Raw genomic sequence first — 14,961 nt, 5'->3', positions numbered from 1 at the left:
TTAACGTGAGTTTGCACAGATTTCATATTGAATCGGTCCCAGAGTGACCCCAAAGCGATAGTCCATCACAGGCTTCACCCCAGCAGGCATGGAGAAGGTGAAGTGCTGCATGAAGGAGGTGAAGAAGAGGAAAAGCTCCATTCGGGCCAGGTTCTCTCCGAGACACACGCGTTTACCTGTGACAGGAAAACAAACTGACACAACCTGAAAATGTCTTTGAAACACAGTATTGGCCAAGAGGTCAAATTCATTTAAGGCCCAGTGGTAGGCACTCTCATAAGGCCTTTGTAAGAAGTAGAAGTGCAGACTAGCCATCAGAAATTTTGTCTGGATTTTAGGGCTAGACAAGAGGTCTGAGGTTCACTAAAATCATACTCAGACATCACCATTGCTGGTGCTAAGTAGGGCCAAAGTATGATGAAAGCCATTCCTGATCTTTTTAATTCCTTCCATCTATGTGAAAAGGAGCTTACCATCTCTACAAACCCAAAACAATATTCACCAGCCTGGCCTGAACATGTAAGGAGCCTTCCATAAACAATCTAATTAATATCAGGATGGCAGTGCAGTGATCCTTGACAGGCATTCATCACAAGACAGGCCCAGGTATGATCCCTGGCCTCTATCTTGTTTCTATTCTCTTCTTGAACGTGAGAGCTCCCTGCAAATCTGCAGTCATTACACAAGTGTAAGTGTCCTTTGCTGGGACAATACCAGGCTTTAGGTATAAACAGGTGAAGATACAAATAAAAAAAGAGATTGTGTTGCTCCTCACCAGCAGAGAAAGGGATGAAAGCAGGTGGCTTCACAAACTTGCCCTCCTCGTTCAGAAAGTGTCCTGGGTTAAAGGTGTTGGGCGTCTCCCACTCATTCTTGTCTAACAGCACCGATGTCAGATTGGGGATTATTGTAACTCCCTGGTGATTGGAATCAGAAAGACAATTCATACAGAGTCAACGTGGTAATGTATGTGACATAAAAACAGCATACAACAACTGACCTTTGGGATTGTGTAGCCTCCCAGCTGGATGTCTCTGTTGGTAACATGAGGCAGACTGAGAGGGACTATGTTGCCCATCCTCTGAACCTCATGTATGACAGCATCAGTGTAGGGCAGGTTTGCACGATCTCCTGTGCACGGCTGTCTGGACTGTCCAATCACTCTGTCAATCTCAGACTGGACCTTTTCTGTGCAACAGGAGGGGAACAGTATTTCATCAACAGGCTGCAAAAGACTCATGGAAAGATGAAGCACAATGAAGCACTAGCACATTAGTGAAGATAATGATTGGTGCTTCTGTTGATTTGCAACTTTGAGGAAATACAGTTTGTTTTTTTGTTTTTTACAGAAAAAATATTTTTTGCACAAAAGTATTTATTCACTGATGATTATGCAATATTTGTCACCTTGGCTGAAAAGCACTTACATGGCGTATGCAACTTTAACGGCACTAATAAACTTGATTTTGTATTACTCATTAGCACATTATTGAGTAACAACAATAAGCTTTATTGGCTTGGCCAGTGTTCTTACCCTGGATCTCAGGGTACTTTGCCAGGTAGAGGAAAGCCCAGCGCAGGGTGGTGGATGTGGTCTCAGAGCCAGCCAGAAATAGATCCCAGACACACATAACCATGTTTTCATCATCAAAAGTATTGTCAGCCTTCCCTTCATTCTGAGAACATAGATACATACATGTGTTAAAACGTGCAGTAAAATAATTTAGAACTTCATGTCAGCGGTATTACAGCCAGTAGCATAATCATTTATAATGGTTAATTAACTTTTCAGGTTGTAAAATAGTGAAAGGGCTTTGCTTTGTTATTAAAAGGAGTGTGCACTTTTGGAGATAAGGCATTCAAAGATACTGCAGAACGACAGAGGGCATGGCAAAAGTGCATTATCAAGCCATGTCACTTTTTTACCAAATAACAGGTCATGAGTGGTGCCACAATAAAAGGTTGTGTTAGTACAACACATTATTGGCTGATTCAATTTCAATTCAATTTTATTTATAGTGTCAAATCATAACAAAAGTTATCTCAGGACACTTTACAGAGTAGGTAAAGACCACACTCAATGACTTATTTATGATTTACATAGACCCAACAATTCCTCTGTAGAGTACAGTGGCAACGAAAACCTTCCCTATAACAGGCAGGAACGTCAGACAGACCCAGCTCTGTGGAGGACGGCCATCTGTCTTGACCGGTTGGGGAGGAAGAAAAGGAGAGAGAAAGAGAGAAAAGACACACAGATGGACAGAGAGAGACAGACACACTTCCAGAGATGCAAGCAAAGCCTAACAGTAACTATAATATTTATAGTAATGTGAATATAACGTATATGTTAAGGCAGTTAATACAACAGAATAGTAGAAACAAGCACAGCTAAGGTGACGGAATATGAAAATGATAATAATTATGGTGGCAAACATGATCAATGATGAGTAGTGGCAATAGCAGCTACGATACAGCTACAAATTGTATAGTATATTAAACAAGTGATAGTATAAGCTGATGGTTCTGATGTAGGTGTAAAACAAGCAGACATTCACAGGAATTGAACACTTAGTATTATCATGGACGACACAGGGTAAGGAAAACAAACCCAGATATTGTCCCTCACCATCTGAATCTCATTCAGGTAGCAGTCGATGTAGTCTCTTTGGTCCGAGGGATCCCAGTTCTGTTTGTGCTCCTTAAGCTCTTCTCTGATGAAGTCCTTTGTATTATTCCAGATGTGCTGAACTCTCTGATGTGGCCCTGGCAAACGTCTCATCAGCAGAGGGAATGAGTTGTAAAGCTGCAGAGTAAAGCAGAATGAAACAATAATATATTGATTTGCATTTCAGTGAGACTTTCTACTACAATCAATACCAGATATAGAAATCTAATTAGGGCTTTCATGCATCTTGCACATTTGAGCTGTGTGTGTACTACAAATTACCTGAGACCAAATAGATCCACTGGTGTGAATGACAAACAAAATTAGGACACTGACAACAATGACGCATAAAGATTTCATCAATAGTTTAAAAATGCTGTACCTGTGCCCAAATGGAAGCTTCAATTTCGAGACCTTCACCAAACCACTTCATCAGTTTCAGGAACTTCTCATCGCTGTACTCAAAGCGATGCCCAAACACCAGGGAGCAGATGACGTTGGAGACAGTGTGGGTAACGATGAGGTGTGGATCGAATGGTTTACCTCCACAATTAAACAGAAAATTAGAAACTAATTGAGTACTAGTGGTTGTAAATCATTCTTAATGTGTCACTGTGCATTGACTATTTACCTTTATAGCTATTAAAGACTTTTGCACAATATGTAAATTCGTCCAAGATGACAGGTTCAAGTGACTTCTTGCCAAATCCAAAATATTTGAGGGTTGAAAGTGCAAAACGCCGCTGCTGCTTCCATTTGTGGCCACTACTGAAAACAATACCTGATGGAAAACGTAGGAAAAAAAACGAAATAGATGGGTATCAGCAAAATAAAAGAATAGTCTTTTTCATGTTAAGTATTAAAGTAGCTGTACTCGACATTCAGAACATTAATATAGTAGCAAACAAATATTTGCTTAGTACATATTAATGGTGTCCTGAGCAGAGAATGAAGCCACTCTCCCTCTGTTGTAATCTGAGTCTCTCTGTTGTTTGTTGTGATAGCCGGCCTGGCCGCGTGTGCATGCACCTTTAAATATTATCAGTCCATGTTCAATAAAAGTTATACTGGTTTAAGTCATAGCTTTTTATACAATACAGTTATTTTTATTTATAGTACTGATGGTCGTTATTTTTATAACTGGAAAAACGTTATTATGCGTGAAGTACACCAACAGGAACGCTTATAGAATGTATCCAATTATTTCTATAACAATCACACAGGAGAATATGTAGATCAAAATGTACATGGCACAAAAGCATTTCACAAAACTGTGAAAAAAAACACACCAATTATTTGTGAATTCAGTGTGTATTCCTAACAAATATGTTCATGAATAACTTATAGGTATTCTATATTTAAAACAATGTGACTGTTTGTGCCCCAAATCACAACATACTCAGGCAAATGGTAAAAAAAAACACATGGAAAACTATATAGATTATGAACAAAAAGCTAATTATGACACTGATTGGGCAAAAGACATGTATCACACAGTGCTTTTATTCAACAATGCTTTCCTGTGTGAGCATCACAGGAGTCACAATAGCTGTGAGAGATAAACAGGCTTTGCATCTGTTTGTGTGTGTGTGTGTGTGTGTGTGTGTGTGTGTGTGTGTGTGTGTGTGTGTGTGTGTGTGTGTGTGTGTGTGTGTGTGTGTGTGTGTGTGTGTGTGTGTGTGTGTGTGTGTGTGTGTGTGTGTGTGTGTGTGTGTGTGTGTGTGTGTGTTGCGTCCCCTCACCTAGTCCATGGGTTATGTCCTGCAGCAGAGGGATATCTGGGCGGTCTGCCAGGCTGTCTCCCTGATTTAACAAACCTTCTTTTAGAACCTCAAACCTGTTCAACACCACCAGCCATTTCTGGCCCATTCTGAGACTGTACACATCTCCATATCTCCCTGCTAACTGTGAGTGGATTTGAGAGAGAAAGAAGAACATTATGCTTCGTATAACATGTTGCATTTTTAATGGTACATTAAATGACAGCTGTTGATCTACCTCTGTCATACTCTCATGGCTTCTGCTGTAATCCAGAGTGAACAAGTTGCCCACGATAGGAAATGCCCAGGGTCCTGGAGGGAAGGTCTCCGGTCTCCGGTTCTTAACATAATCAGCAGTGATGATGAAAACTACAGTGAAGAGCAGCAGACTTCTGACATCCCAGTCAATATAAGATCCAATTACAGAGAAGATTGAATCCATTCTGAGATCAATGTCTCAAGCCTGCCTAACTGTGTTTTGCTTGCTTCTCATGTAAGATAAAATGCTGTGAAGGAGAAGCTTTATGCACAGCTCTTGGCAACACAGCAAATGCCTTCTGGTTACACTGGACTTTGCCTTCTTTGTATATGGAAAGTGGCACAATAAACTGTTAATCAGTGACTCTAAGTTTAATCTTATCAGATATATACAAATAGGCAGTTACCAAAATGTAATGTCGATTGTATTAGTACTTTTTTCACATCCAAAACAACAAGCTAAGGTTAACCATTTTTTTTCTTACAGTCTCTTATAAGAATCAGATGAGTGCTTTCTGATTCTAATCATATCTTTGCTTATGGATGTATTTGAAACAAGGACCCTCCCTTATGTTTTACGTGCAGCACTACATATAGTGCATTGCCAATGATGTCAAAGGATCCTGACAAAACCCCCTGGACTCAGACGGTGAGCTCACCTGTAAGTTTTTTTTATCACTGCATGAAGAGGATCCAATCCTGGCAAATTTGGTGCAATTTAATACGTGATGGGGACAGTGCTTTAGAGCTCTGATGAAGGACCCGAGCATGTCTTCACCTGGGTGTCTTCTGCAATTCTTTTCACAAACACCACTTTTGACTAGGGATGTTCAATAATATCGGCCCTCCGATATTATCGGCCCTCCGATATTATCGGCCGATATTGAGTGAAAAATGTAATATCGGGAATTATCGGTATCAGGTTTTTACAACCGATGTTTTTTCTGTAGGCTTCAGCATTTCCGAGTCTGCATGAATGCAACATGGGATGTTTACAGGCGCGTGCTTGAGGACATACAGTATAACAACAACAACACGCTAGACTCGTAGGTTGCTAACCGTGGCTAACAAGCTTGCTTGCCTGGTGCATGAGATGTCCGTGGATTGGAAGTATTTCCAAGTGTCACCTACTAACAGTGAATTTGCTATTTGCAATGACTGCAAGGTGTTAGTTATGAGAGGAGGAAACAAGGCGTCTTCCTTTAATACATCACATTTGTTCACCCACCTCAAGAAGATTCATGCGGAGTTATACGCTACATTTGTGCAGCCAAGCGATGAAAAGAAGCAACAGCCGACACAGAGAAAAACCACACAGTCGTCGCTCAAAGAGTCAACTGAGAAAAAGCAAAATATGACAAGGACCACCCCAGATGGAATGCCATACTCTGGACTGAAGCTATGCATCTTCCTTGTTTTGATATTGTCTGTAGTATTGTTTGAGGCAAAGTTCTCTCTATAAAAACACAAACAAATAAATGAATGGCACTTTTTTAGCACTTTTTTCAATAACTTATTTTGCATAGACAGTGTTTACATTTGAAAAGCCATGTTGCATTTATGTATGCATCCAGTGGGGCATTACAATAAACTTAACAGGTGATATGTGATGTTGTTATCTAACAATTTTGGTGTAAAAAGACTGCATATATCGGTATCGGGTGATATCGGTATCGGAAATTAAGAGTTGGACAATATCGGAATATCGGATATCGGCAGAAAAGCCATTATCGAGCATCCCTACTTTTGACACAACATAGCGCTTCTGTGGTGTCTTCTGGATTTAAGCAACTTGTCCCTCATCAACTTCTAACAGAACCCCATCTGAATTTATTATTGTTTTGTGGGTTTCTGTTTTGGAAGCCTTCGCCATATCCCTTGTTGACACAGTGATATAAGCATGTATTAAAGCATCATTCAAATATTTTCATTCTTGTAAAAGCTCCTCTAACTCTAACATTTTCATTTTAACTTAATAATATGAAGTACATTTTGACTGCACAATGTAATGGCTATAGAAAAATGACACCAGCTACATTTAGATTGGTTTTCTATATGCCCCACTTCCACCTCGGGCAAAATGACGACCCGCTTTATAGCACAAAGGAAGAGGAAAGCACTTGAGTTGTGTCTGTGCTTATTACTTACTTTCTTATTCTGAAACAAGATGGCAAACTGTTCATTGCCTTCCAAATTGTCAACAGCACATTTTAGCTTCACTACGTCATTCTTACCTTTTACAATAAAAGCCCTATTCATATAATGTTAACATTGCACCACATCACTGCTTACCAGAGAGCATTTCTCTAAGAACAGCTTAAAACTTAACAGAATATCTGACAGTTGCTTTCATCAGGTAACGTGAATGACGTATGGTGGAACAAATGTAACTCTAACGATACTGGCAAAAAAGGTAGAGGTAGCGGGAGAGTGATAAAAATCGTTCTTTCTACTAGGCTGCTGAATGGCCTGCAGATGAGACTGTGGTTGTACTGGGCGGCTTCTAGGTGTGAATGTGAAACTGCGTGACTGTGATCAGGGCATTTTGGGAAAAAAGAGAGCATTGCTTTCATTGTACTCCCCCTGAATAAATAAAGGTAAAACGAAAACAAAAAAACAATACCACTGTGACCAAAACTATCTGTGAGAACTTGAATTCCTTTCATCAGGTATACAGTGTAATTCCACTATCCGAAAAGAAGATTACCATCTTTACAAACCCAATATTCACCAGCCTGGCCTGGACATGTCAGGAGCCTTCTATTGAAAAATATCGAATTATTACTGGGATGGCAGTGCAGTGATCCTTGGCAGGCATTCAGAAGTACATGGCTATGACCCCTCAACTCTATCTTGTCTGTGCTCTCTTTTTGATTGTCAAAGCGTTTCCGCTGCACCAATCTGCAGTCATTACACAAGGAACACTGTAGGGTCCTAGTGTATGCTGTGACAAGCTCAAGGTAAAGACACTTATAAAACAAGAGATTGTGTTGCACCTCACCAGCAGAGAAAGGGATGGAAGCAGGTGCCTTCACAAACTTGCCCCAGTTCAGAAAGTGTCGTGGGTTAAAGGTGTTGGGCGTCTCCCACTCATTCCTGTCTAACAGCACTGATGGCAGATTGGGGATTATTGTAACTCCCTGGGGATTGGAATCAGAAAGACAGTAGGGAACAGCATTTCATCAACCGACTGCATGTACTTCTGTTTATACCTGTTTCAACAGTCTACTGCATGTTTACATCATATACACCCGTTCACATGTCTCCTTACATCTGATACACGCATGTCTTTCTACATCTCACGCCGATGATGTTCTCCGTATCTAACTCTGTGACTGGATTCTAACCTGTACTAACACACTAACATCCTGACACTTATTCTTCTTTTACACTTTATTCTTGTTGATAGGTTCAAATGTTTTTGTATAGTTGCGCTGTCGTTATTTGCTGCTCTGTGTGCCCGGAATTGCCCCCCGGGGACAAATAAAGTTTTTTGAATTGAATTGAATTGAAAAGACTCACGGAAAGATGAAGCACAATGCAGACGTAAGTGATAAATGTGAAGGGCACTGGTGACTGATGAATATCCCTTGAAGTAAAAGTAGATGTTCCTGCTAACTGTGAGTGGATTTGAGAGTAGAGCAAGAGCATATGCTTCATAAAACCTGTTGCATTTTAATAGTACATTAAATTATATATGTTAATCTACCGCTGTCATGCTCTCATGGGTCCTGTTATAATCCAAAGTGAATACATTTCATAAAATAGGAAATGTCCGGGGTCTTGGAGGAAAGTAGCCTGGCCGACGGTTCTTAACATAATCAGCAGTGATGATGAAAACTGCAGTGAAGAGCAGCAGACTCCTGACATCCCAGTCAACATAGGATCCAATTACAGAAAAGATTGAATCCCTTTTGCAATGAAGGTCTCAATCGTGTCTAACTAAAGCCTGTGTTTCCTTGCTTCTGAAAAGCTGGTGTTGTGAGGGAGAAGCATTATGGTACTGGCCATTGCCAACAAAGAAAAGGTCCACTGAATACACTGAACTTTGCTCACTTCATACATGGAAAAAAGGCATCAAACACTGTTAATCAGTGACTCTAACACATTTATTTTAACACAGTTAAACACTGTTTGTTGGAAAAAGGTTTGGACTCAAATGCAAAAAAACACAAAGCAAGCAGGTTGAAAGAACTAAAAGGGAGCTTTAATAACAAAGCCGACTGAGCCAGACAGGAGTACTGACTGTAGGCCAGCAGGCTGGACGCTAGCTTATAGGGAAGCAGGGGAGGGTAAATGCTGAAACAGTGCTCCTAGCTTGGTCACTCGGTCAGGTTATTTTTTCTCCTGTGACATCATTAGATGACGTCACAGTCGTCAACATCCCTCTTCCTCACTGACTGTGTGGTAGAACAAAAACAAATATACACTGATACACTTGACACGGATCCAAGGGAAAAAAAGGGCCCCAACAGTAACTTTGGGAACAAAGGGTTTTATTTTGCCGGCTTTATCATTTTATTTTTTTATTTTTCATTGAATGCTTTGCAACAAATTGTTGTATTTGAATTGTGTTAGGGGGTGATTGTTTCTGTAAATACCTGGCTATGTGCCTCTCCTGCTCCTGTGCCTTTGCAAACTAAATACATGCTCTAACATTACTTTACAACCACGTGGTTATGTCTAAGCACATGACTGACACACCTACAGTATTTGACAATTAATAAACATTCGCTAAGTGTATTTCACTGGTATCTTGAGTAGCTGTTTGTTTTCAGGGGAAGATTTATTTTCTGAAGTAAAACTAGGTTCAGCTAACTAGCCTTAAAAATCCCTGTGGTTACTAAAGCAATTAAAGCCACATATCAGTTTGATATATTCCCAAGACCCGGATACAGTGATATAATCATGTATTAAACTATCATTTAAGTATTTTCTACATCAGAGCTACTCTTAGCGAGAGGTTATGCAGATTTCATATTTAATCGGTGCCAGAGTAACACCGAAGCGATAGTCCATCACAGGCTTCACCCCAGCAGGCATGGATATGGTGAATTGCTGCATGAAGAATGTGAAGGAGAGGAATAGCTCCATCTGGGCCAGCTTCTCCCCAAGACACAACCGTTTACCTGAGACAGGAAAATAAACTGAAAATTGCTTTGACACACAGTTTTAGCAGTTTTAGAAGAAATGGGATTAGCATAGTTTTCCACGCTGTGACTTAATATTCTGTTACTGTATTGCCTATTTCTCACATGTTTTCAGAAACACATTTTAGTGTAGTATTTAGCTGTATGTTGAGAAATTTTGCTGGGACAAGCTCCAGGCTCTAGGTATAAACAGGTAAAGGCTCTGATGAAACAATATATTGTGTTGCTCCTCACCAGCAGAGAAAGGGATGAAAGCAGGTGGCTTCACAAACTTGCCCTCCTCGTTCAGAAAGTGTCCTGGGTTAAAGGTGTTGGGCGTCTCCCACTCATTCCTGTCTAACTGCACCGACGTCAGATTGGGGATTATTGTAACTCCCTGGGGATTGGAATCAGAAAGACAATTCATACACACTCAACATGGTAATGTATGTGACATAAAAACAGCATACAACAACTGACCTTTGGGATTGTGTAGCCTCCCAGCTGGATGTCCCTGGTGGTAAAACGTGGCAGACCAAGAGGAAATACGTTGCCGATCCTCTGGACCTCGTGTATGACAGCGTCAGTGTAGGGCAGGTTTGCACAATCTTTCATAGACGGCTGTCTGGACTGTCCAATGACTCCGTCAATCTCAGCCTGGACCTTTTCTGTGCAACAGGAGGGGAACAGTATTTCATCAACAGGCTGCAAAAGACTCATGGAAAGATGAAGCACAATGCAGTACTAACACATTAGTGAAGAGAATAATTGGTGCTCCTGTTGATCATAAGAGGATAAACAGTAGCTTATTTTTACAGAAAAATATTTGTCTCACAAAATTTGTGATAAATGTGAAGGACTCTGGTGAATGCAGAATTTCCCTTAGAGTAAAAATAAATGTATGTATCTACTTTTACACCTGAAAAATGACCACCAACACATATGTTTTGCATATCTTTGAGTAAATACAATTATCTTTATTTGCCTGGTCAGTGTTTCTTACCCTGGATTTCAGGGTACTTTGCCATGTAGAGGACAGCCCAGCGCAGGGTGGTGGATGTGGTCTCAGAGCCAGCCACAAGCAGATCCAAGACACACATAATCAGGTTTTCTTCATCAAAAGTATTGTCAGCCTTCCCCTCATTCTGAGAACATAGATACATACATTTGTGAAAACGTGCTGCAAAAAATTTAGAACAACTACATGTCAGCGCTATTTCAGCAAGGGTCATAATCACTTATGATGGTTAGTCAAGGAAAAAGCCTTAAATATATGCTGGACCATGTACTTTTTGAAATATTGTAAAGGGAGTTAAGGCCTTCAAAGATTTTGCAGTACGGCAGACGCCATGGCAAAAGTGCTCATCAGGTCTTTTCACTTCTCAACACATCCAGGATTGGTGCAACACTGAAACGTTTTGTCAGTACAACACATTAACAGCTGATATGTCTGATGTAAAACAAGCAGATATGATGGTCACAGGAACTGTGATCATCATTGTTGGATTATGGACCCGGCCAGTGGGGGCAGTGCTCCAGGGCCTTGGACTGTCAGTGGACCTCCAAGCCTCTGGCCACGTGCTTTGCATGGCCCAAGTCTTCTGAAGGAAGTTGAATGTCAGGGCCCTCAGTGTGCGCAGCACAAGCTTACTAAGGCCCCCTAGTATTCAACAGTGAAAAGCTGTAGTAGCATGGTGCAAGCCATTGGCAATAACAGGTTTTCACAGAGAGTTAGTGGTGCCCTTATCATCTTGTGTCTGAAAGGGCCATTAATAACCCTGATCTTCATGAACGATATGTCATAAGAGCAAAAAAGCTTCATGTAGTACCACTCACCATCTGAATCTCATTCAGGTAGCAGTCGATGTAGTCTCTTTGGTCTGAGGGATCCCAGTTCTGTTTGTGCTCCTTAAGCTCTTCTCTGATGAAGTCCTTTGCATTATTCCACATGTGCTGGACTCTCTGATGTGGCCCTGGTAAACATCTCATCAGCAGAGGGAATGCGTTGTAAAGCTGCAGAGTAAAGCAGAATGAAACTAGAATACATTGATGAGGCATTTCAGTGAAATACTTTCTATTTGAAACAATCAATGCCAAATTTTGAAATCGTATTTAAATCTTGAGCTGTGTGCGTAGCCTTCAACACAGAGCCATAAATGATAAACACAATGAAGAATGCATTCCAGCATGGTATACAATATAAAGATCACATCTCTAACTTGGAAATGCTGTACCTGTGCCCAGATGGAGGCTTCAATTTCGAGACCTTCATAAAACCACTTCATCAGTTTCAGGAACTTCTCATCGCTGTACTCAAAGCGATGACCAAAAACCAGGGAGCAGATGATGTTGGAGACAGTGTGGTTAATCATGAAGTGTGGATCGAATGGTTTACCTCCACAATTAAACAGAAAATTAGAAACTAATTGTGTATTTCTGATTGTGTATCATTCTTAATGTGTCACTGAGTATTCACTATTTACCTTTATAGCTATTGAAGACTTCTGCACAATATGTAAATTCGTCCAAGATGACAGGTACAAATGAATTCTTTCCAAGTCCAAAACATTTGAGGGTTGAAAGTGCAAAACGTCGCTGCTGCTTCCATATGTGGCCATTACTGAAAACTACACCTGATGGGAATTACATGAAAGGTAGATTTTCTTTTTGAAGTTCAATTTAAGTAGATGGAAATTGTGGAATATTCTTTCACACATTAAAGTGTTAACTTAATTGTTACAATAAGTAACATTAAAAAAGAACCAAAAGAGGAGAAGGATTACATATATGTATATTCCAATTAAAATTAGGAATTATTATTCCGTTTAGTATTTCAGTTTCATTACATGCTTGAGCTGTTGAATATTGGATATAAATCTTACTATATAAAATGATTTTAAATAAAAACATAGCTTCTGTCCAGATAATTTCCTCATATTGAAAAAAACAACAAAACATTCACTACATTTAAATAAATCTCTGTAAAATCTTGAAATCTTAATCTTAGTCCCACATACCATGTCAAATATATCTTCAGAATAAATCCAAAATAATTTAACATAAATGCATTCATAAAATAAACATAGAATTTGTATATGGTCTACACGTGTGTCAATATATGTATGGTTTATACATGTTTGTTTTTTTAAGCTTACTTCATATGTCATTATATCTTTTATATACTTCATGGAAATTCAATAAATGCAAATATGTTTCATTTTCTATATATTTATTCTTAATAAAATGTTTAATCCAGTTCAACCTTACACTTATAGAAGATGAATGGACACCAAGCATATTCAAGCCTCCTTCATTGTATGAATTCAACATGTTTCTGTTTAAACAGTGAGGCTTGTTTTTCCCATATAGCTAGAGTTAAATAGTGATGATGAGTGATGATGATGATTGTAGCGACTAATTGTCCATTTAACAAGCCGCTTGGAGGCTCAGTAAGGTTTTGTCCGACGCACTCGTATAATATCATTTTTTCCCCAACGTTAGTTTTGAGTGTTTATTGAAAACAAAACATTATATATGAAAACAAAATTATATGTCAGGGAAACTAATGAAATGAAATGAATGCAGGATAAACAAATATACCATTTTTGGCTCCTACAATGATGATGACTTTGGAATATATAATACTTTTGCTGGATAAACTCAATGTGGTAATTAATAAATTGGCCTACCTGACCTTTGAGCGATACATTTCTCGAGCCACATAGCAACTTTATTTTTAACCTTTGACATAAGAAATTTGACTGTATGCTACTCTATCTACATGATTTTTACCAACATTAATTACATATATTAGGCTAGTCCCTTGCATTGGAAAACAGGCTAATAGCCAATGTGTTCTGGCCATACTGGTTCAGAAAGCTGTAGCTACTATAACAGTATAAAGTTGAAGGTGATTGCATCTGTGTGTGTGGTTCGTCCTCTCACCTAGTCCCTGGGATATGTCGTGCACCAGAGGGAGAGCTGGGCGGTCTGCCAGGCTGTCTCCCTGATTTACCAGGGCTTCTTCCAGAACCTGAAACCTGTTTAACACCACCACCCATGTCTGGCCCATTCTCATACTGTACACATCTCCATATCTCCCTGCTAACTGTGAATGGATTTGAGAGGGGAAGAATTGTTAATATATCCTGACAGCACTATGAGACGGATGATCTGTGAAAAGCATGTAGCTCTACCTCCACCTGCTGCTCCCTTTGTATTCCAAATAGCATATGAAAGAATCTGCCATAAATGACCTTAAATAACTGAGAAAGTCTGTCTCGACTTGGTCTCAAACGTTCTCATTTTACGGCTAAACAGTTCACTAACATTTGTTTCTGAAATAACTTTATGCCAGAAATAGGCAAAGCAATAACAGAATATTGCTTCATATTTGATCAGTGCAGCCTTATTTCACAGTTTGATCAGAGTTCATGATCATTTTGAATCTTTCAGATGCCATTAGGAGCATATAATAGAAAGTTACTGACTACAGCTTTAGATGGTATCTGTCGATCTACCTGTGTCATACTCTCATGGGTCCTGCTATAATTCACACTGAATATGTTGCCCAAAAGAGGAACTGCCCAGGGACCTGGAGGGAAGGTCTCTGGTCGACGGTTCTTAACATAATCTGCAGCGATGATGAAAACTGCAGTGATGAGCAGCAGACTCCTGACATCCCAGTCAACATAGGATCCAATTACAGGAAAGATTGAATCCATTCTGCAATCAAGGTCTCGAGTCTGTCTAACTGTGTTTTCCTGGCTTCTTCTGTGGCATAAGAGGCTAGTGTTGGGAGGGAGAACCTTTATGTACAGCTCTTTACAGCACAGCAAATGTTTCACTGGACTTTGCTCTCTGGGAAAATAGGTATCAAAACACTGTTAATTGGTGACTCTAAAATAATTATTCCAAGTTAGCAGTAACACCATGTACCATCCATGTTAGGCCCAATCACAGAATACACACACATCCCTCCGGGGGTCATGTTCCTGTGTGTGTGTGTGTGTGTGTGTGTGTGTGTGTGTGTGTGTGTGTGTGTGTGTGTGTGTGTGTGTGTGTGTGTGTGTGTGTGTGTGTGTGTGTGTGTGTGTGTGTTGTGTGTGTGTGTGTGTGTTGTGTGTGTTGTGTGTGTGTGTGTGTG

At 39.9% G+C, this 14,961-nt stretch overlaps 1 protein-coding gene across 1 annotated transcript; it reads right to left on the bottom strand.

The window, feature by feature from the left end:
* On the bottom strand, window positions 1-13,887 carry LOC310945019 (cytochrome P450 2J2-like; the record flags this gene model as incomplete). Its single annotated transcript, XM_083910959.1, has 18 exons — window positions 1-176; window positions 776-917; window positions 1,001-1,188; window positions 1,535-1,676; window positions 2,630-2,806; window positions 3,051-3,211; window positions 3,300-3,449; window positions 4,411-4,573; window positions 4,667-4,871; window positions 7,084-7,087; window positions 9,645-9,815; window positions 10,071-10,212; window positions 10,296-10,483; window positions 10,819-10,960; window positions 11,652-11,828; window positions 12,050-12,210; window positions 12,299-12,448; window positions 13,761-13,887. 18 exons carry the CDS (start codon window positions 13,885-13,887, stop codon window positions 1-3), a joined length of 2,766 nt encoding a protein of 921 aa, XP_083767085.1.
* Window positions 13,888-14,961: the final 1,074 nt, after the last annotated feature.

This window comes from Echiichthys vipera (genome assembly GCF_963691815.1).
Source record: "Echiichthys vipera genome assembly, chromosome: 3".
NCBI lineage: Eukaryota > Metazoa > Chordata > Actinopteri > Perciformes > Trachinidae > Echiichthys > Echiichthys vipera.
This window is presented reverse-complemented; position numbering and strand designations above follow the sequence as displayed.